The sequence below is a fragment of the Nesoenas mayeri genome, assembly GCF_963082525.1.
Source record: "Nesoenas mayeri genome assembly, chromosome: 2".
Classification (NCBI taxonomy): domain Eukaryota; kingdom Metazoa; phylum Chordata; class Aves; order Columbiformes; family Columbidae; genus Nesoenas; species Nesoenas mayeri.
The window spans coordinates 131,980,307-132,004,894 of NC_137543.1; the positions used below are offsets into that span (position 1 = coordinate 131,980,307).

Here is a 24,588-nt window from a genome sequence, read left to right on the forward strand (position 1 = left end):
AATCATCCAGTGATTCATAGATTGCCAAGGTCACAAGCTACACTGCACCCAAGAAATTATATGAAGGGCACTGTCTTGATTTCTTCTCTAAGCCCCAAGGAATATATCATAAGATGTGTCATATCTGTTAAAGTTATTTAATGGATATAGCTAATGACTGCTGTGGAATTATATTCACCCAGTTCCGCACATTCCACTCTTCTAAAGATCTGTGGTCAGCCAGCAGATTATTGAAACCCATTTACATAAATCTGCTGGCGAAATGAGAAAGGAGCAAAGGCAGCTACAGAAAAATAGCTAGACAGAAGAGCTGTGGCACTTATTCCATACAACATAAATACCTCACTATGCATCAGCAGGTTTCCTAAATTAAAAAAAAAATCTCAAAATAAGGTGACCTTTATGCAATCTTTAGGCTCATCTCCTATTGTAATATTGCCAAGATGACTTTCATCATACATGTAAATAAATTAATGAAAAAAGGAAAAGCATTTAATTCAACTCAGTATAACATCACGTTTATCATACTATATTTTTAAGTGGTGTGAATCTTTATTCTCTGTTATTATAAATATTATCCCAGATGTGTGTCAAATGGGTCTCAATGGGTGCTCATTATATTATTAACCAATCCCTCGAAATCCTTATTTTTTTGTCTGATATAATAATAACAATATCCAGATTAAGACTCCTGAGAGAAGGCACAATTTGTCTTGATTTTTAAAAAAGCAACTCTACAGTAATTTACTATTACAGCAGCAGCAGAATTTCAGTAAACCCTATTGTTTTACACGGTTAGCACTGTCATATTAATGCTTTTCTCATTAGTCAAGATCAAAGAAAACTGATGTCTCACAAGGGGTTTGAACTACAGTGAAGAGAACTTTTAACTCCTGGTCAGTTTTTGAACACTGTCCAAATCAGATGAACAAAATATTGCTGTTCTCAGATGAGACCTGTGTGAAATGGGACTGAGTCTCAGGAAATTCAGAACAAAGTAAAGAACCTTCTGCCTTTCTTATGAGTTTGACTCATGCCCAGCTCTGCAGTGAACCTCTCAGTTGTTCCACAGACTTTCATAACTTATTTTGTAGTTTCAACCCTTCTCTTAGCAGCTATCACACTGTGCAATAGATAGCAGTATCAATAGAGACCTAGAAATTGAAATGTCCTGTCCTTCCTGAAGTGGACTTTAAATGTCAGATGCCAGTCAACACAGGGGCACTTTATGTTTGTATGTTTGTTTCTACACTCTTGATAGGCAGTGAAGACATTTGTCTTCAGTATTGTAAATCATTCAGTTTTTAAATTAATTGAATTCATGTCCGTAAAATAAATTGTTATATTCATTTTAAGAAAACCATATTCAACTTTTTAAAAACATACATATTGATTCATCAAGTTGTAAGAAATATTCGGGCTGCTCACACTCAGCTATGCCAACAAATTTGATAATTCTCATATCAGAAAGGCACTTGTTAAATGAATGACTTCAGTTTCTCATTCCTGCGACTTGTCTCAGACTTTGTCTATGCCAGATAGTTTTACTTTGAGGTTATCCTAATGTTTCTGTGGCTGTTTCAGAAAAGGACATCTGTGATTCTCCAGTGCAGTGGGGACATAATCCACTGCCTCCTCTGCTGCAATCTGCAGCACTGCCCTGTGGGAAGTCCTTGCTGTGTATTGTTAGTATGCCGCTGTGAACTTCAGGACATGCAGCTCTTCTCAGAGAACGGTGGGATTTCAGAACAAATCAGTATGTCCTGCCTCATAATTTATTTTTTTTTCTTAAGATGACACCAAGCTGACTGTGCACCATCTGATAGCAATCCACAGTGGTAAACTTTCAGGGAAAAACTACGATGTGTTTCTCTACTGCTATTTACATGTTGCAGAGCTGTTATAGCTTACACACAATTCTTGGAAGGCATTTTTTTTTGTCATCCGAAGATTCTGAAGCTGCGGCACATCATCCCAGATCCCCATCAGAGCTTAATCCTCCCGCTCAGTGCTCACAGTACAGGCCCCAAATGATTGCTTCACTTGTATATTTGGCCAATGAATGCACATGGAATGGTCAGCTTCAGTTATTTTCCCTTAGATCTTCACAAGTACACTACAGAATCGACATTTTTCCCTATACATGAAAGAGGTATGTTTCTAGAAGAAAAATGGCAGCAAGATGGAAAAGCAACATGTAATGTCACAAACATAGAGAGGAACACGAATCTCTATGGGGCTAAAATCTTAAAGCTACCTAAAATCTCATCCTGAACATCAAGTAAAAAGCCCCAGAATACACTGCAAAAATCCCCATAATGTCATTTAACATATGAGGCTAGTGGGAGCAACTTGCCAGCAAAACCCACATTTGTATGGGTGCAATGAGAGAGCGAACATAGGAGGACTCTGCCAAAACATCTAATGTCAGGATCAGTGCATTCCAGAACTTCTGCTAGCATGCTTTTCTTCTGTCGGTCCAGCCTTAGTAACCTCTCCCTAACCATAAATTATAAATACCACACGTAGATTATTAGTTCATACAGCTGGCATGATGGCATGTAAGTCGTTGGGGTTCATGCTGGAAGTATAAGAGAAGGTTAGATAAATGCCTATCAGGAATGGTGTGAGTATTCCCAACTCTTTTTCGCTGCAAAGCCTTTCCACTCCTATTTCCTTGACGATTTGGTATAAATCAATTACTTGGCACATCTATCAAATAATTACCTTTCCTATGCCTCAACTGGAAGTTGTGTGAGACTGCTTCAGTTCCCTGCGCTATACACAAGGATTATATTTAGGATCAACAATAATTTTATGGTAAACTACAAACTAGAACTGAATTTTAAATATTTGTTTACAGACTGTTGCAATGCCAGTAGCAACCAAGGTCTCACAGTGCCTGATGTTTGATTCTTTTCAGCTGTCCATCACAGACATAGAAACAACCAGAAGCGTTCACACTGTGGAAGGATACCACAAATGTACAGAGGTAAGCAGTAAAGATTCTGCAGTATACCCTGCTCATGTCAACTGCACATAGGACATCTCTCATTATTCTTATCAAAACTTGCTTTTATATTGCCTTAGAGACCTACATGTGTCCCGCAGTTGCCAAAAGTAAAAACTAGCTAAAAAGTCCTTCTTCACTTTCATTAGTCCCATTGGGTGGGAAGAATGCACAGCAAGTTGTGTGTTAAATCCAGTTCTATCCAAAAAACTTAACGGGGATGCTGTACCCATCAGAAAGGATGCACAGCAGGCTCCCATATGATGGACCCTTGTCTTTGATCTGAGATTTCAAAACTTGTACATTTTGTGTAGTACCTGGCTAATGATTTTAGTTCCTGAACACGACAATTTAGTAACCACACTCAATTGTGTCAAAGCTATAGTATTGCATTTCACCCGAGCACACTGTCATTTATGTACCTATCTATTCTATATCTATGTATATATACACATAGACATATGTACCCCTCCACAAATATGTAGCTAATATATTTTGACTGAAATTAGACAGATATACAGAAGGAAAATTCTCAAGTTCAAATACATTTTGGAGTTTAAAAATGATATAATGTGAATCCTAAAATATTTATTTTTATCTTGATTTTGGAAACAGGACTGAATCCATTAGTATTTAGACTGGAAAGGGAATAAACAGTTTCATTAAGGAGACATGTTAGCTCCAATGATGTCTATTGGGGCAAGCCTGCACTCCGGCTGCATATGGTGTACCTTTAAATAGGGCTGTTAAAATACCAAATAAAATGTCAAAGTCCGTCAGGCCTGGAGCTTTTATAAATTGTTTAGACTGGGGATAATTTGGGTTTTGTACATCATGCCTTGCAGATCGTGCAGCATGGAGATAGGATGGGAAAGGGGGCCAGGGAGAAGAGCACAGGGCGGCCAGCGAGGCGGAGGCACCTCCAGGTCAGGGCTCTCCTCACCAGCCACCTTCCTCTGCTTCCAGCCTGCATGCCCGCTGTTTGCCTCTCCTCTCCCTGGGTGGTATCCTGAGGTTACATGCACAATTAAACAAACATATTAATTTATTTTTTTTTATTTTTTAAAGACATAACTTCAAAAGGCAGCACCACAGCCACTTGCCCAGAGGTGTGCAGGCGATGAGGAGCTTCACCTCGGGCTGTAGCCCTCTGCTCTGTAACCACCACCACTGCCCCAGTTTATGGACAGCAAGGAAGTCCCTGGTGAGGACTGGAAGCACCGCCCGGGCTCCCACACCTTCGTGGCCGTGCCCCCCGCCCTCCTCCCGCCACCCTCCCGGGAGCAGGACGTTGAACAACGCCTTCCCTTCAGTCTCCCCCCACGCCCCGCTGCCCCGGCGCTCCCACCCACGGCGTGGCCCTGGCCTCACCTTCAGCTCCCGGGAGGCCACACGGGCCGCCAGCTCGATGACACAGCCCACCGCCATGCGTGCCGCCCCGGCCGAGTGCAGCTCGTTCCAAACGGTGTCACTGTCCACCTGAGCAAACAGCCGGCCCCGGGAGGAAGGCAGGGGAGAGAGGGAGAGAGAGAGGGAGAGGGAGAGCATGAGAGAAAACAAACCTGTGAGGGAGGGCTGGCAGCGTGACAGCCCGTGTACAATAACATCAGTCTTCCGTCCTGGCCAGCTGAAAGGCCTTCTGGACATGGCTTTGCTTATGCTTTTTCTCTGCACGGGCTTCTCCAATGGAAACACATTCCTGTCATGCCTCGCTGCCATTCCCTGTTTAGATTTCTCATTACAAACAGTGTTACATCGCCAAGCCGGGCCGGCTCATCGGCCGCCAGATGCAGCGCGCCAGGTCCTCACACTGGTGGGGGCACGGGGACCTGCCAGCTCTGGGACCAAGTGTCCAGCGGGGACAGCCACCCCTGCCTACAGCAGCCACCACCAGCAACTCTGGCGACCAAAACTCACCAGGGGCTCAGGTCATCACCCTTTTTTTTTTAAAAAAATAAGGGCAACAAACACTCATCTTTCCCACCCAGGCAGGAGCAATTTTTAAATGACCAAAAATCAGAATAATTAATTGTTTGGATCATTTTCCATGCCATTATTGCCATAGACAGAAAATAAAATTAAATAAAATGAAGTTTGATGAACTAATAAATTTTGGCTTGAATGGCTTTAGATCCCACTTTGTAACAGATGAATGTGGTTACTCTAAAGCAGAGAAAATTATCTTTTGTTCCTTCTAAATGAGCGAGTGCAACATGTAAAACATTATATAAAACAGAAGGATAAAATATTGTAAAGACAAAATATTATAAATGACCTATTATAAAGATGGCTATGCAGCTGCTCTACAACTTAAATTGGTGTGCTCAAATTTTATTTTTGAAATCTATTTTCAGTAACTATTTGAAGAAACATACAAAATAAATACAGGTGAAATGTTTTATATTCCTTATATGATACTTTGCCAAGCAGACATGATGGTGTGAAATAGTCTGAAAAAGTCATCCAAAGAGACAGCCAGACTTTCTTGACGCTCCATGGGAAGTGCATTTAATTGTACCATACTGTACACATTCATCATGAAAAATGTTTAGGAATAGACAAAACACTGTAACAGATGCTATTTGGGTAACTTCCAAGCACATCGAGACATTTTCAGTTTGAACCAGAAGCTTCTGTTCCTAATTTCTCCAAAAAAAAAAATAAAAAATTAAGTAATCAAGTAATTGAAAATGGATGCAACTGGATGCAACTGCTACTCAACTCTGGAGGTTCTGAGGAATTTCTCTGATTAGTCATTTGAAACAGAAAGAAGCTTGATCTTCTCTACACCTGTCAAATGTCTTCATCATTACTGTTACAATAATATTATGTTTCAACCTACTAAAGTGATCTTATTTTTCAGTGTACTGGACCTGAGTTTTCTATCGTTTTGATCAGATTTGTGTGCATGCAGCAGAACTAATGAAAATAGTTCGTATCCACAGTAGACCTGAATAAGAAGACTGGATTTCGCTTGCAAAGTTTAGAATAACAGTAATAACACCACACTGTGTTTTCATCTGAGAGACTCAAAATGTTGTACAAACACAATTAAGCATCATCAACTTGATACAGGATGATTTATCGTATTTGTTTTGCAGATTGGTAGCTTGAAATATAAATAAATTAAGTAGCTTTCCCAAAGACACACAGAAATCAATAGGTAACTAAGAAAATTACAACAAGAAATAGGAAAGAAACCAAGTTGTTAAAAAAAAAAGTTGTATTTAACATTAGGCAGACCTTCAAGTTGTCTCTCAACTGCTTTAAAGCAACTCTGAATCAGTTTTCATTTTTAAAACAAATAAGGAGATAAGTAAGTAGAGGTCATCGGTTAAATCAATTTAATCAAACTCTAATAAAGTTTGAAAAATACTGTGCAATACTTTAAATAAAGAAGTATCAACAAGAGAGCTGGGAGGGAGTACTGTCTTACTATTTTTATGGCTAGCAAATTAAGGTTAACATGAAGGAGTGGCTGATGAAAATGATTCAATGGCAGCTGCTCCGTACACCAGGGCACGAGCAGGAGCCTGCATCCTCAAAGGGACTATGATTCATTTCCAGGAAGGTCGATTAAGTTAAAATTGTAACCACAGCTCGAGAGTACCCACCCTTCAAGACAGTTGTCTGCTCTGACACATGAGACGGCAGACTCTCCAACCACCGAACACTGAGTATTGGCCGGTATACAGCATTTATCATTTTCTGCTTTCAGCTGAGTGTGAGGAGACTGAACTGGGACAATAAGACCAAATATCTTCCACTAAAAATTTTCCCTCATACCACTTGAATGACTGCTACCTAATTTTCACAGAATCACAGAACGTTAGGGATTGGAAGGGACCTCAAAAGATCATCTAGTCCAATCCCCGTGCCAGAGCAGGACCACCTAGATGAGGTTACACAGGAATGTGTCCAGGCGGGTTTTGAATGTCTCCAGGGAAGGAGACTCCACAACCTCCCTGGGCAGCCTGTTCCAGTGTTCTGTCACCCTTATTGTGAAGAAGTTTCTTCTCATATTTAAGTGGAACCTCCTGTGTTCCAGTGTGTACCCATTGCCCCTTGTCCAATCATTGGTTGTCACTGAGAAGAGCCTGGCTCCATCCTCATGACACTCAGCCTTTACATATTTGTAAACATTAATGAGGTCACCCCTCAGTCTCTTCCAAGCTAAAGAGACCCAGCTCCCTCAGCCTTTCCTCATAAGGGAGATGCTCCACTCCCTTAATCATCTTCATGGTTCTGCACTGGACTCTCTCCAGCAGTTCCCTGTCCTTCTTGACCTGAGGGGTCCAGAACTGGACACAGTATTCCAGATGTGGTCTCATCATGGCATAGTAGAGGGGAAGGAGAACCTCTCTCGACCTACTGACCACCCCCCTTCCAATACACCCCAGGATGCCATTGGCCTTCTTGGCCACAGGGGCACAGTGCTGGCTTATGGTGGTCCAATAAAAATGGGAAATCAGGAAACAAAGCAGTGTTTCCTGAGGAATTTTCAAAAAATGCCACCTAAATGTACATAGGAAATTCAAGATCTTTTAGCTGATCTCTTGGGCATGGTACATATGACAAATGGTAGACCCTCAAATCCAGGAGTTGCCAACTGAAGCTGTGTAACTTAGTGCAGTTATTATAACACAAGAAAACTAACATAAACATATTAATAATTATCCTTGAAAGGGACAGTATTACAAACTTAGATGTCAAATTCAATTTCATGTTAACGCAACATTTAAGACTGAATTTTTGAGGAACATCTGATGAAGAACAGCCTAGAAAAACTTTCATCACACAGCCAATGCTTTAGCTGTAACTACTGGAAAATGCCATTTCACTCCATTTTATATCTCTATTAGTGCTATGTATTGCCTTAAATGTTTCAGGTGTTTAAACAGATTTTCTTTTAGTGATACTCAATGTTTACATTGTAAATCACTGATGAAATACAGTGATACAAATGGTAAACCCATTAAAATTACAGTTTCTAGCTGGCCCAGTTGTCAAGCTATATATAAAATGTAGCAATGTAAAATCCTACTAGATATGCTTTTCTTTATTCCCATTAGATTAAATGGTTGGATTTTATACAAGGGAATAAGATCAGACACCGGTTTCTGGTTCTAGTTCATGTAAATATCACGTGTATCTGACAGTCTATCTAGATGCTGAGTATGCATGAATTTGTGACAAATGTGATGCTGTCTGAATCACAGACTATGAAAAAGTCAGATGGAATTTTATAAGAGGTTATTTTTGTTCTGCAAGTGATTTGGAGCAGCTGAACCATTCAGTGAAAACTCTGTCTTGATTAGGAATTTTTTTCAGAAAATGTTAAACAAGATTTAGAGAAAATACAGCATTTGTAGTTTTATTCTAACACAGAATCTTAGCCCTTTTTTCTGCTTAATTAGATACATTATTTTCATTTAAGAGTCCTTTAAAAATTGTCAGGGTAGGAAAACATTATGAATGTCCAACCACATGAAAAAGAAAAAAAAAAGTAAAGCATAATAGTTTCAGTGTTAAACAATGAGCATATTACACATTTCGTTATCAAAAATCCTATCACTGCTGCAGTTCTTCAAAGGATTGTGCGTGAGAGCACCAAGAGCCAGAGAACACGAGCCCTATCTGAACACTGACTTTCTAACACACATATGGATTTACTTCACTCCGAGTTTCCTGAATGAGCACTGCAGGTTGTAGGCTTTTTCAAGCACATCTAGTATAGCTCAATCATTGGCATGTGTAGCAAAGCTAATACTCTGTAAAGCTACAGATGATAGAAATTAAGCTACCTGTCCCTGAAGTGGATGTGGAGGCATTAAAGAGGAAGGGAATGACTTAAGTGAAAAGAAATGTAGGTAACTTTTCTTTACTGAATGCAACTTATGTTTCAAGCCCTGTGTGCAGAAATTCCCTGCTTTGCACTACAAAAAGAACTTGATAGGAATGCTTCCTGCAAGAAATATCTATGTGATAATTTGACTTTCACAGTGAAGACTTTAAGCATACTAAAAACAAGCTAAGAAACAAGAAGCTTTGCAGCAGAGATGTTTCAGCAGATAGAAAGCTTGTACTGTACCCCCTCATGGCTGGAATATTGCATGTTAAGGAAGACTGACTATGAAGTTTGAAAGTTACCAACTCCTCATATTGTGCTCAGTTTGTGGCACGTGCATGTGAAGGTGGAAAAAAGGGATATGTAAGTACATCTGAGAGACTGTTAACTTAAAGGCCTTTCTGAAATCACCACAGTTGCTGAAACTGGAAATGTTACTTGTCCTGCTATTTACATTTATCTGGAACCTACCTATGGAAGGCAAAAAAGTGGCATGAATAGTAATTCTAAATAATTTTTAAAAATATTTGTAATTGCCTTTTGTTTTACCTATCCCTTCCCTGGCTAGAGAATCTCTTCACTCATCCTCTGTTTAAGTCCTTCTTCCTCTGGAAACTTCCTGTGATCTGCCTGATGATCACTGGGCCCCCGTTCTGCTGACCAGAGATTCTGCTCACAGTTTGACACACCATTCCATTTTTCACACCCTGTGTGGTGTATTCACCTGGGTGAGTTGTCTCTCTTTCTTAAATAAGTATTGTAAACTCTGAAGTTGCCTTAAATATAGATCCACTTATAAATATATGGCAATATAAAAGAGATCCCATGCTACTGCTTTGGGACGGATTCTGACAAAGCATCCTAGAGATTGCCCTCTCTCTCTCAAACACACACACACACACAATTTGTGATTTAACATAAATCCAGCTTCCACAGTGGAATTCTGGTTTAACTTCTAGAAAGAATTAAAAATATACTGAATCACTCATCTGGCTCTGGATTCTCTGCACAACTGTTGCCATCATAAAAATCAAAATCAGTCCTCCTAGAGTTACGACATGTCCCTCCCAGGGATGCTCTACTTATTCTCTGAAAATAGTTCAAAAATGCAATCTGTCATCTACCTTTTCATGAAAATTTTGACCTGTGATGATCCTTTGATAGCAGTGACTGTATCCTATGTGTCCAATGTCACAGTATCACAGTATGTTTGGGATTGGAAGGGACCTCAAAAGATCATCTAGTCCAATCCCCCTGCTGGAGCAGGAACGCCTAGGTGAGGTCGCACAGGAACATGTCCAGGTGGGTTTTGAATGTCTCCAGAGAAGGAGACTTCACAACACCCCTGGGCAGCCTGTTCCAGTGTTCTGTCACCCTTACTGAGAAGAAGTTTTTTCTCAGAAAAAAGTCCTGAACTACAAACTAAAAAGTAGCAGTTAGTTGCAGTAGTTTAGAGTCTTTGCCCATTATTTAAAAGGCAGAGGTTGGGCTCAACTGTTCTTATAATTTATGGAAGTTAATTCAGTATTCATTTCATATGGATACATTTCAACACAAATCTGGAAAAACTACCACATAAAAATATTGTCCTTTGATATAAGTGGTTATAAAATTGAGAAGTAAATAAAATCTAGTCAGCTAGCAACAGCATAGCTATATGCAGTAAACAAACTGATTAAACTGTGAGAAATAATATAGGAGAGTACAGACCTCCTCAGTGATACTGCAATTAAATAAAACTTGTGTATTGCAGAGTTAATTACTGTGCTTTAACTTTAAAAGCATTCAGAGTCTCACACTCTTCTACTTACACCAGAGCAAATATGTTTGCATCACTGTTTTTTTTTAAATTCTCTGGCATGAAAATAGAAATCAGAAATTTTCCTGAAGTGCTGCAGCCTCTAAAAAAATGTGTGTGGCATCTTGCTACCACTTCCAGCAAGGAGTCTGTCATTCTTGGAGACAGTTGGTGCCAGTAAACACTAGCACATAAGTTTGGGATACTTTGCTCCTGGCCATGAGCAGTGCAGCTTCCCAGGTGCCACACTCAAAGCTCTCACCTCTCACTCCTACACATGTCCTGGTGGTCATCCATCACCTCTGTGATTTCCACTAAGAAGCAAAAGGTCCTCGATGTGCTTCTCAGCTGCTGCTTTATCTCACCATGACTAAAGAAGCGAAGGTGTGCAGACCATCTCCAAGGGACAACGTCTAACGAATGGCCTGTCAGCCATGTCTTTCATTAAGGAACAAAGGAAGAAAAGTTTACATGGCTGACATCTCTTCAATAAATCCCATATACAGGAACTGTGTAAAAGCAGGCTTCTTTAGGGAAAATATGTACAGTAAACTTACTTTATTTTTACTGTTATTTTCCAGCCATATTAGAGATTTGTCCTGTTGTTTCCAGCTGCTTTAATCTAAAATGCCTGCCATAAAGAGTACCCAGAATATCAGCTTTTCATATTTTCTTGCCTACCAGTCTGGTTTACAAATTAATTGTGAAGGGGATGTGATGTTTAGGCTCCAGTGGGATGAGTAGTTCAAAGGATCTTCACAAATCATTGCTTAAACAAAAAGCATGGAATTTACTTGAGCTTGCATTGGTTTCTCTGTTGTGTTTGAGTAATTATAGTAGGAGAATTTGTCAGCAATAGTATTCATGGAAATTGACTTCTAATTGAGGTTATTAATTCTGCCCACAAAACCCTCTTTCAGGGCAAGAACAAGGAATGTGGACAGTACATATACCCACCGTCTGCAGAATATTTAACATTTTAAAAGTTTTACCTGTTAATAGTGACCTAATTTATAAAGCTATTATAAATCAAAGCCAATTTTAATAAAATAATCAGAAAAAAAAATCCATGTAAAAATTAGTAATTGAATGCCCAGCAGAGTTGCTGATGTTAGTAGTCAGCCATTGTTAAAAATACAGCACCCATACTTCTGTACAAATGGAATTCACCTCAAGGTTTGAAAAGAACAAGTACATGTGTGAAGTATGTATTGAAAAATAAATATCTTCATATTCAAAATGAGAATCAGAAAATAATCCTGCTAAATCAAGCAGAAGCCCAAATAGAGTATCTTCAGAAGAAGTAGTTTGATTTGGTTACTCTCTTAAACTGAGTTTTATGACAGGCATTCAGAATCTCTAGGTCTCATAAAGCATACATGAGACACCCTAAAGGACCTGAAAGCCTTAGTGAAACAGTGGTGTGTGGATCATTGGTAGGGAAATGAAGGGAGTATAGCATGGATTAGATGTGGATTAGAACTCGTTCTTAGAAAAAACTCATAAATAAAACACTTAGGCCCAGATTCAAGTCTCAGATATGTGGCATATATCACCAGATGCTTGTAAAAATGTTACTGCACTTTCAGACGTAGCCCTGAGTACTCTATTAATTTAACTTGACATTTGTTTTAGTATTTAATGGATTAGTGTGTGAAAATGCTTGCACAACTGCCTTCTTATGTTTGACCATGCAGTTTCCAGGAGTTCATGGGCAAATAGATAGAATGGTCTGAAGCTGGTTGTAATGCTTACTGTTACAGAAAAGACAACTTTTGTGTGCAGAATTCAGGACTTATTTTTTAAAGTCTGATCATTTGCTGCTGAACACATTTTAGCAATACACAGCATTTCAGCTTTTTTCTGGAATGTAGATGATCTTTATGTTAGAGGCCACCATGGAGCTGTGCTAGAACCTAGTGTTTATTCAGACAAGCAACACATGAACATTTCCTCTTCAGAAAGCTTTTCTGTCCATCTTGGGGACTAAATTTTATCAATAAACACATGATGTGTTTTTAAAGTGCAAATGTGAATTCTGCTTTAGTTACAGAATTCCTATCAAATCCATATGTGTCTGTGTGATTGAATCTGGGGAGAGTGAATAATATTAGTAAATTGTAGATGACACTATTCCACAATTTACATTTTACATACATACATATATATATATATATATATATATATAAAGTGTTTCATATTCTGTCAAATAAGAAGGTTTCTTCGCAAGATGCTGGCCTTTGGCAACACAACAGTTTTTAGGAAATGTACGAAATTAGTTAAGACCTTTAAAGGTTTGACTTTATGATAGCTCATTAATTTCTCAATAATTTTCTGTGTTCCATGTGCTGTATCTTTGTTTACAATTTGAATCTGGTCTAGCACCAAGGAAAAAAGGTCCTCGGTTAAAAAGGGTGAAAAAAATATTATCAGCTCTGTAGTGTGAAGAGATTTTTTCCTTTTTTGTGGCCATGGTATTGATATGCTAAATGAGGCGTTCCCTCCCTGCCAGAGATAAGACACCATTGCACTTTCCAGATCCACAGATGAAGTCTCTGTACCTCCATAAAGGAAGAGTATCTGTTTCCTGTTCTGATCATCCAGACTCACACTTGTTAACTTACTTTTTTTCTAAGATGTATGTGCCTAAAATTGTCAACCTAGCTACTTCAAGTCCCTGTCAATGAAGGAAATTAGTCACCTCCAGTCAGTTCTTCTGATCTTAGGTGAAGAGACTCCTGCTCTAGCAATGCACATGGCTCTCTAATGGTTATACAGGCAAGCAAGGGTGGTCAGGGTCCTGCTTTGGCTGTTTCACTAATTTGTCTAAAGTGAGGTATGTGAAGCTGGACAAGTGAGTCTTCAGACAACCGTTGTTCTGAGCTAAGAGTAAGTAAATGTACAGTTTTTCTCTCATTTCCCAATTTCTTCTTCAGTTTGCCCACTCAAGGAAGCTGTGAGCTGGTCAGCTAGAAAGCCTTCAATTCTGTATGCGTGAGAGCTTGACTAAAACGTAATGTCAGTTGGTCCATTCCTACAAAACACAGTCCACTGAAACAGCTGGCTCCCATGAATTGCCAGAACTGATAGGGTATATTACCTAAAAAGTGCATTCACCAGAGTGGCTGGGAGCACGTTACACACTCATTCCCTCATTCTGTGGCCTAAATATGTTTATCTGGAACTGCACAAACTGTCTGAGTGTGCAGACACTTAAATGCTCCAGGATGACAAACCTGCAGCCCTTGCTCTGGTCCCATACCCACTGGCCTTAAGTTGTGCCTTAGGGTGGTACTAGGATGGCCTTTTTGGTCATGTATTTTTATGATTTCTGCAGAAAATGACACACAGTCAATGCTGTGTAACTGTGAGTCCTAAACAGTTAGTGTATCAATTGAAGTATAATGTGCCTATGAGGTTGTTTTGACTAAATCTTGGAATTTCTTTAGGGATGGTGTAGTTGCCAGAGAGGCTTAGGACGCAGACCAGTCTTTCATTCCCAGAAGTCTCCCGCAATCTGCTCAAAAATATTATAACTGGCAAAGTTCAGTAGGTTAATAAGGCTACTCAGGCAAGTAGTTTCAATTGATAGGTTAATATATTAGCAGTGATGATTTCACTGTGAAAGACATCATATTAATTAGCTGAGCTTCTAGGAAAAACAGATTGTTTTCCCCAAACCAGGAAAAATACATAGTTTTGGTCGATATTATGCACACACTATACCTATTTTGGTACAGCCTGGGATACAGGGGAAGGTCACCAGTTTATCGGAACACCATGTTTAATTAGAGTGCCCAAACCATAGGCACTTCTTTACAGCCAGTTTTGCAGGCAGATATAAGGAGACATCCCTAAGAAGCCTGGAACCTGAAATCTACTACAAGGAGACAATGCCATCACCAATACTTTCTTAATTTTTACACTATTGTACCATGGTAATGGAGCTAGGTAGGTACCATTAGCTCTTATACAGATAACAGGAATGAAGAGTCATAATGTGTAAAGGCTGAAAATTCTTCCTGGGCCCAGACTAAGATCAAGGGAAGAAGCAAAAGATATGAGAAACAGCAGAAAACAATTTGTTGCTTGGATGACTTACTAAAATTGTATAACAGTGAAATCTTGCCTTTCTTATTGCTTTTGTTCCTGTGTGGTCAGGATAAAAAGCAGTACTGTCCAGCTACCACAGCAAGGAATGCCAGGAGGAAATTCAACATCCACAGAATATTAATATTTTGTGATTTTTGTAAAATGCAGGGAGTTTTTATAGCTTTACAGTCTATTCAGCTCACTAAATATTTATTCGGCAAAAGTTCGATTCCTCACAGGGTGGTGTTCCCCCCCAGCTCCTCCTCTTGCAATTCAAAGATCTGACTTTACACGTTACAGGTTTGGAGCAATGTCTTTGGAGGGTGGGGGGAGAGCAGAGGGGATTGGATAACTGCCCAATTTCATATGATAAAAGTGAAATTCTCTGCTGTCTGCAGGACAATCCCCAGGGAACAACGTATGAAACCCAAACTTAAATAAAATCATATCCTGTTTGCAAACATCATATTCCCTTTGCTTCTCAGTAATCTGGACCCATAAACCCCAGCACAGCTTGAGAGCCCATTCCTCATCTAAACAAATGCCATAAGCCCCTTTATACTTTTACAACCATGTCAGAAAATAATATTGACTGCCAATAGTGATGTGATTGGAGTTGCCTCCTCTGAGCCATAAAAGAAGCAGTCTGTTATCAATTTCTCTAAATGTATCAAGGGAATTATGGGTCGGTTCAGTTCCAAGTTATAAATGACAATTCAAAAGCCCCAGAAGTGTTTGAAGCTAGGAGCCGATGATGACATTATCATAAAAGACTGCTCTTCTTTGCTTTTGTGGGTTTTTTGCCTATCAACTAGACAAAAAAATATGGCTGAGAAATGACTTCAAGATTTCTTCACACAGCAGCAGGTCAAACAGGCAGGAAAACAATCGCTATTTTTAGTGACAGACTGAGGAAAGGAGATGAAACTTAGTGCCATTAAAAGTAGATTTCTGCTTCTCTTATTGTCATTTTCACAGCACAACAGAGGTGGAAGAATTGAAATAGATGGATGCATTGATCAAATGATCAGTTATAGCTCTAGCAGCTGTTTACAGATGAAAAATTGTGGAATGGTCTGATAATCCACAGAACCAAAAAGTAATTTCTGATTATTCTCCCCATTTGGCCACTTCACCTGCAATCTACCCACCTCTCCTGGAAGCCTGTTCACATTCCAAACCTCTGACCAGCTGCAAGAAACCATCTCTTGTTATTAAAACTGTTGGCTGTAGAGCTGCTATTCTCTCTCCAACACAAGGAATTGCATCCCCCCCGGTATTATTATAGAATTCTTTAACAACAGTTGGTTCTGGAACAGCCTTAAGCTTGAAAAAAGAATAAAAAGCATTATTGCAAGAGAGAGGTCCCATATTCAGTGACTGTTATACTGCTGACCCTGGGTAGTCCTCTGATACAAAATTAACCATCATTGCAAGAAAACCTGTAATGGACAAATTTAGGAGGTTAGATTTAGACAACTGTTAGACCTGTTCAGTTTGGTTGTCAGGGTGAAACAGCTTGATGTTCTTAGACAAGAGAGCTAATTATTGTTTAGATAATTTCCTATAAAACTATAAAGTTTATTGTTTGATTTCCTCTGAAAGTCTAACACATACCAAACCAAATCCACCAGTGACCCTGACATAAACAGTTCCTATCACTTCTTGAAAGAAAATTCATATGGATGAAAAATGTTTACAAAGTCAGTAAACGGTAGCTTTACATGCATTTTGCACTGGTACAAAAGATTTAGAACCATGATGGAACAGGATTAGGAAATATTAGTTATGGACACTGCCTCTTGTTTGTTTTTCAAAATTATTGGGGAAACTTTATTTTACTGTAACTGTAAGTAATCTCCAAAGAAGATGATCCCTGATCTTGACTGATGTTTATTTGTGCTGTTAGAAAAGAGATAACAATGAAATAATATAGTAGAATTTGGGGTTACAAAGGTTTGTCAGACCTCTGTTTGAGAACGATGCAAGCCATCCCAAACTCATGCTGATAAAGTCTTTATAGTTCATCAGCTGGGATGTCTTCAATGCCTGTGGAGTCCTAGGCTCCAGTCCTTGCTCCAAGAGCAGTTTCCAGTTCATCCAGTGATTCTTTAATGTGAAATATAGAAGCTGTTTGCGGAGCAGTGGCTCAGAGCTAGGACTTCACATTATTTATCAATGTATGATAGGTAGATCATAGCCTTAGGTACATGGGCTTTATCCTACTTATGTGCAGTCTTACTGGCCCAGTGCTATTTCAACAGTGGCACAGCTTCAGTGTGTGATGTGAGGGTCCCCATCCAGGAACAATCTATGGTAACAATGTCCACTAAGAGATGGGAGATCTGATATTAAATCCAACCTGGCAGTGGAGAGAAATGAGCCTAAGTTTTTCATTCCCTATGTGGGTAGTCTAACCATTAGTCTATTTAGTAATAGAAGAGCTGCATGATAACAGCCAGCAAGGTCCCCTTATCATTAGAAGACAATAGGACCAAAGAGCTCTGAAAACCATTATTCAAGAGGCAGCCATAAAGTCTCCTGCAAGAATGGAAGTCTTTCTGGTTTTGTTTTTGTTTTTGTTTTTTTAATGCTTTCTCACTGTTTCTATCCCTCCTTAAAATCCTTGCATAAACTATTCATACTGCTTGACATTGATTATTGCTTTATAACCCTCAATTAAGTGGAAAGATACTAATTAGTAATGCTGTTTCTTTCTTTGCACCATCATTTTTGAAAGTAAACTTCAGAATTGCTTTCCTCACAATTTGAAGCAGCTTCCTTTCCCAGAGCTCCTCTTGACCAATAGACAGCTAAATATCACTGAAAAAGAGCTCCTAATCTGATTATTTACCTTGAAAAAGGTCATAACCCATTCCTTTAAAAGAGCCCCACAGCAAGCCTGACAATAATAACATGTAGAAAGGCAAACCAACTAGAAAAAAAATAAATAAAAGATCAATTTCTACAACATGTTCTTTAATCAAATTTCCATTATTTTAAATAAGAAATACAGCAAACAGACTCAAAAAATGTAGATAAATTTAAGTGCTTAAAAAAATGAAGTTATCTTGAGCATCTCTGCCTTGTGTTACATTTAAAATAGAAAATGTACTTTTGTTAGCGGAAGGATTGCAAAGCATATTTCTATTCACAATTTTTAATACCACAATAACTTGTTTCATAGAAAAATCTTATACATTATTTTTCAAAGTGTACCACAGTCCTATTTACTTGCCATAACCCTCAAAAAGATTTGTGAAGAAATTTTACATCAGCTTCTCTTTACTCAGAAGCCTGAACAACATTTTTTATCAGCTTTACTCTTTTCCAGTTTTCTCTAAACTTCTCAATAACTTCAACAACAGCATGAAAATATACCTTTTTTTACACGTGTGCATATATGTGTGTGTGTGTGTGCATATGTGCCCATGATAGTGCACAGAGGTGCCTGTGGACATACATGTCTGTCTCCATATGTAAAGTTAACTGATCCACACACAGAAATGAGCCCCTACTTTCAAAATTAGCAGATTGCTAGTCACCAAATTTTAGGCAGAATCCTCAGCAAGCTCAGTCCACAGTAGAGGAGCTGCAATAATTGCCATTTCCTCCTCATTCTTTGTTCCTTAAGTTATAGTTCAGAAATCCTCAAAAATTACTAAATACTGACATCTAAAATGGAATTTTTCTTTTTGTTGTATTAAAACCTTACAAAATTTGTAGTTCTTCTGTCAGGTATGTCATAATAAAATACCCTCCTATAAATAACACTAGTATGGTATGGAATTTATCTTTTGCGAAATGTAAAAGTAAATAAAATGTTAGAAGATTGCATTGGAAGTTGACCTCCAGAGACTATGCCTTTATTCCTGCATACTCAGAAATAGTGAAAGGGAACTAAAAGACATACGCATCATCCAGCCAGCCCATCAATATCTGATAATATTATCATTAAACTTTGATATTGCTGACATCAGAAAATAGCACTCCTAGCTGGACCAAAAGTATAGAATACTTTTGTGTGAAAAACACCTGTACATGAAAAATTATTTCTCCCTGGTGTTGTCTTTACTGGAATTTAATTGGACCATGATACCAACTTAGGTAGAAATTCTCCATTCTCCATGTTTTTCAATAATTTATGTTAATTCCTTTACCTTGTGTTGCAACAAATTTTTGTTTGCAGTATTTTGTCTACTGTGTCCTAATAGTGACAAGCTTGTATTATATTTCAGAATGAATCCATTTTGAAATAGGATCTAAAAATGCTCAAATAATGTATTAGTTTAACAACACACAAGTTATTAGATAGTAGCTAGTGACCACTTACCATACTAAATGTTAGCTTTGGTGATTTTTTTGTCCTTTCTGAGATATGTGAAGCCATGTTTACCTTTCGACAGTACACAAAGCTTCTCCAAAGCTTATTCTGCTGTAACAATTACATACACATTACTTTCCTCAAAAAATAGAGCTTGTGTGAAAAATCTGAAGTCAGACAATGAAGAAATGCATACATTACCACAAAATCTAACTGTTCCATATGCTTATTGTGATGTACTGTCTTCTGTGTCTTGGAAAACACAGTACGATAATGGCTTTTTATCAGTTTCTGAAGACTTTGAACTGAAAATGCAATAGCGCTAAAGAATTCACGAATTAATACATATGTTGTGTGCTGTCCCTCTTGTGAAAAAGCAAACCTCTACTTACCCCAAGTCCCCCACAAGGCAACAAGGAAAAGAGTTTTTGAGACACGTTTCCTATATATTAAAGGGAAACAAACAAACAAAGAAAAAAAAAAAAGTATCATTTATCAAAAAGACATTTAAACACTGGAACAGTAATCACTTTTTACAGTAATTCAGATTTGGCTCTCACATGCTGAAAATGCCATATATTAGAATAAAAAATATTAATAGCATTTAGAAAGCAAATCAGCCATGGCACATTTACGGCACTCTTTTGCAATGACAAATCTTAAGATTGGTAAGCAGCAGTTTCAAAGGACTATAATGATCAAATCTCCACAGAAAGTCACCCTGAACTAGGATGACTGGTCATCCTGATATCTGTAGCTGATAAGCATCTTGTCTAAGCGAGTCAGCTTCTTCTACAGCCAGTGGAGAGAGGCAGGCACCTCTGCCCAGCCTAGATGACTAATGGGATGAACTGTGCTTCAGAAGTGCCTGTTTCTTTTCACTGACAACAGAGGGAACCTCATTAAGATGGTATTAAACTGATGACTAATTTCTTAACTTCATCTCTCCAAAAAGTTTTTCCTTTGAAAATCACAGCCTTAGTCTTCCTACCTATGCAGAAATACTGTTCTCTTCAGTTACATACCATTTTTAAAACATAAAACAAAATAAGACTTGTTTCAGTATTACTCCGTAAATACATTCTAGTAAAGGGAACAGAAACTTAATAGGCTTTAGAATCTAATTTCTAGCTTACTTCGCTCTATACACTAGATAATGTAATAGGGTTTAACTTCATATTTATACTCACTTTTTATTCATTCATGTTTTCTTTTTTTATACCACTAAACTCTCTGTTGGTCTTGATAAGGACAATATGAAAACCGGGTAAGGATCTCAGGATTTGATGCAGTTCCTAACCCAGTATGTAATCTGATCCTAAGGCAGCTGTGGAAGAGAACACAGGCTTTTCTCCTCACCATATCACAGAACTAGCTTTGTAACTTTGCCATCTGGAGGAAACGTTAGATAGTGAATCACTCAAGTTACCTAGAGGAGCCACTCATTGTTACGGAAGGGGCGAACACTGCAGTTACTCATGTTTAGCAGGTGACAATGAAATGCATAAAGACAATTATAAGTCATCATCTTTGAAGTACAAGAGACCAGACTGTAAGTCTGAGATGAAGAAAGTGCTTTACACTTTGAGTAAAATCCAAGATGCATTTTTAACCAACTAGAGACCTTTGATCAGTTTGCACAGTGAGCAAGAGGAGCCAAACAAAACCTCCTGTGGAGCTACCAGGGGAAATGCAGGTGCAGCAGCTACGCAGATTATTCTCATACTGTGAGTCCTAATGGCCCCAGACATGCAAGGAAATGCTGGCTGCAGGAGATGGTCAGAGCAGAAGTACAGGAGGAATTTCCGGATCTCTTGCTAAGCAGATCCAGGGATCAATGTGAACAGCAATTTTCCAGTTTTTAGTGGGGAGAAGATCAAAAAGTCTTGAGCAAAAAACTAAAAAATTAGTGCTGACAGGAGAAAATAATGGAAACATAAGCTGTAATTTGAGGTAAAAGAATGCATTTTTAGCACATTGAATAACTAGACCTTTTTTCTTAAATTCCATTGCAGAGTTGGGACATAAGAGAGAACAGATGAATTCTCATTTATCTCCCTACAGTTGTGCACAACATGCCTGGTAAACACAATTAAAACCAACAAACACAAAGTGAAAACAGAAAAGCAGATGGTGAGGAAGGACACTAAATTCAATCAACAGATAGTGCTAAACTACTGGAAAGAAGAATGAAGCATTTTCAGTGTATCAAGAAACCTGCCAGGATACTCAGTTCTTATTGCATGATAGTCAAAAAAAGAAGATAACAGGCTTTGCAGAACAAGAAAAACATTGAGATTTCATCAGAAGAACAGTGAGGAAAGGTTCTACTAAGAGAGAGTGAGACCAACACTCAGCTAGCCCTATAGACAGGAAAGATCTCAAAACACTCTTTTTTTAATAAACGAAAATCAGTAGCAAAAAGCAAACCCTGAAAAGGAATCAATGTGAGAATTTCCCATGATGTTTGGAGTTGATGCACCAGCAGAACTTAGTAAATAACAATAGTTTTCAAGTAACACCTTTCCCACCCCAGAATACCTCCAGAATATTAATAAAAAAGATATTGGGATACTTCAGGTAAGACAGAAGACAAATTTTAAATAATCCTACTTTTGTTTGGCCTTGCATCAGGACAGACTTTGTAGTCACCAGCAAATAATTTCAGAATAAAATATCTTTTAGAGAAGGTTCAGCAAAACAATTTACTGATAGAACTAGAAAAATTATCAAAGATATGTATTCTAAAATTTCAACCCACAAGTGCTATAGGAGCTGGTTAATAAAATTAGTGCTGAGGCACCCATCACTGACTGAGGTCAGGGCCCCTACAGAAGTCAAGGAAGCTGCTTCAGAGGTTGACAACTGGGGACTGAGATTCTGATAAGCAGGGAAAGTAATGGGCAAAAACTCTCTTTCAAAAAAAAAAAAAAAAAGAAAATGTATTCATTTGTGAAAAGGCACAGTTTGAGGAGCCTGATTGTTTTCAGTATCATTCCTCACAAACAAAGCCACTTCTGCAAAGTGGTCATTTTTTTCACTAACTTGAAACTGCAATTGCAAAGATGCTCTGTGAATGTATTTTTTAGTTGTACTTTAAATACAGCCTCACTGCCAGAGATTTGTTAACAGTGTATTTCTCACTTTTACAAACTTGTAATCATTGGAAATCAGATTTTTAGAAGCATTTTCTTACTTATGGTTGGAGAGGGAAGAAGGAAACAAATTTGTAAGACCTGTTTGATAATTGTCTGCTCTTGAGTTTATTCAAAGAGGTTTGAAAGGTTGTATCCTGTCACATGAAACCATAATGCAATGTGACACATAGTCTGTACATTAGTTTCCTTCATGTCAAGACAATGTAATGCAACATAACATCTTGCTTAACACACCACACTGAAATACAATCAGTCAAAAGTTTAACTACAATAGCGCATTAATAGAAGTTGAAGTGATTATTTGCAATAGCTGCATTTGTAGGCCCTGATGTAGGGAAAATAAAGCGAAGTTTATACTCTGAAAGCAATAAGAATATGTGAACTATAACTGTATGCATAATTCTTACTGATTTCTGTAGTTCATAGTTGTTCCGCTTTGGAGTCTTCCAGAACAGTTTTTTTTTCCTGAACTGAAATAAGCATTTATTGATAAGTGGCACATTTCTAGTCCAAGTTGTTCTTAAATTTTATACCTTCAAGTGTTTATTTTCTGTCTGAAAGATACAGAAGTGGCTTGTTAGGACAAAAAAAAAGACATTCAGACAATGCAGATGTGCAGATGTACTCTTCTGAACAGAGACAGGGAACAAACACTTTCCCGGAGCACAAGTGGAGAACAAAGGGTACCTCTGTCTTTTTGGGTGGGTAGAAGAGTAAGGGAAGGAATTGGTAAGTCATCCTTTTCACTAGGATGCCAAGCCATAATGTGATGGAAAAATTTCTGTAGCAAAAACTGCACTTTCATTGAAATAGAAATGTTTTATGAGACAATGTTGTTATTGATGACATCTTTGATGAGAAACATTTCCTTTAGATTTTTCTTCATTGCTACATATCCTTTTGAATTTCTACACTATACCAAGATGCTAATTTTAATGTCAGGTTTAGTTAGTTTCAACCTCACTGAACTGGGGACAATGAAAGATGGAAGAGTAACAGCACATTTTGGAAAAAATGTAAGAAACAATAAAGATCCTGTATAAAAGTGTCTGGAAGCTCAAATGATTAGAGTTTCCAACCAAAAGCCAGGCACATGCAAAAGCATGTGGGAAGGGTGTTTCATTGACTGTTGTCCTGGTAAAAGGCCATGTGAGACACAGCAAGAAAACAACCCAGAAACAGAGACAGAAAGGGCAGGAAGCCAAGGATACACTCAGAATATATGCTAAGAGTGTGATCTTGATATAAACTCAGAGAGTAACTATTTTGGACTAAGTGTCAAGTGAAAAAGGTAAAGAGTGCCGAGTAAAGATCTGTGAGCAAAGAAATGGTTTTCTGAGACTGGATAAACAAAGCTTTCTGTCTTTTCCATACACAGGCAGAAATACAGCGAGGATGTCTGGGTCTGATCCTTTTCTAACCTTGTAGCTGTAACTACACACTGCATTTTATATGGTGGTCAACCACTGAGATCCAAGATGGGAACATTATTTTATATTAATGTATGTTGTATTAGATAATGTAAAAATTAATATGAAATGGATCAAAACCAATGCAATTTAAATGAAATGCTTGACCCTATCAAAATGGAACATTTTGACAATGTTGATGAATTCAAAATGTTTCCAGATTTTCATTTTGCAGGAATTTAATGCTTTTTATTGGAAACACTTTTTTGAGTTTTTTTTAAGGGGGATTTCTTACCTCAGAAATTCAAGCTCCCAACAATCTACCATACTGTGAATATTTTTGTTTTGATGTTGCTTTGGCTAAGAAGATGTAGAAACTTACATAGTATTGTGATCAAGACATTTTTCTTATCTACTGTTATAACTCACTGAAGCAATAGTCTGCTTAGCATTAGTTCCCAAAGCAAGATAATTGCTAGCTATTACTAGAACTGTGGCAGCAAATTCTTTTGATGGCTAGTGTTGTTTTTGTTTGGGTTGCACTTCATTACATTTAGCAAAAGCTCCACATCTTAGAATAAGCATTATAAAAATAGCTGAGAATTAGCGTGTTGCATCCACTGTGCTGGGACATAAAGGGCAGGATTACACTCAGATTATTTCCAATATGCACCACTTTTTTGTGTGTTTCCTTTCACATTTTCTGTAGCAGGTCTGTCAAGTAGATCTGCTTCATGCTAGACTCATGGCAGAGCTCAGTTTAACTGTATTTGCTATTGTAAAAAGCATATACTGAGCATTGGCTGTGCATTAAGATATTTGCTATGAAAATCCTGTCAGTTTTATGCTATTCTGTACATCCATAGGTCTATTTAATATTTCAGTGTGTTTTCCCCCCTGTTATTCAGAAACATATCATATCCTGCATAATGGGAAGGCATTAAGGTTC

General features: G+C 38.1%; 1 protein-coding gene across 3 annotated transcripts in view; it reads right to left on the reverse strand.

The window, feature by feature from the left end:
* Positions 1–24,588, reverse strand: part of HDAC9 (histone deacetylase 9) — a gene marked incomplete at both ends in the record, with an annotated part of 426,230 nt that overhangs the window by 105,129 nt on the left and 296,513 nt on the right. For all 3 annotated transcript variants that reach the window (XM_080339190.1, XM_080339185.1, XM_080339191.1), the window contains 2 exons: positions 4,382–4,489; positions 19,465–19,514. In XM_080339190.1, the coding sequence (XP_080195316.1) occupies positions 4,382–4,489; positions 19,465–19,514 (158 nt within the window). The remainder of the gene's footprint in view (positions 1–4,381; positions 4,490–19,464; positions 19,515–24,588) is intronic.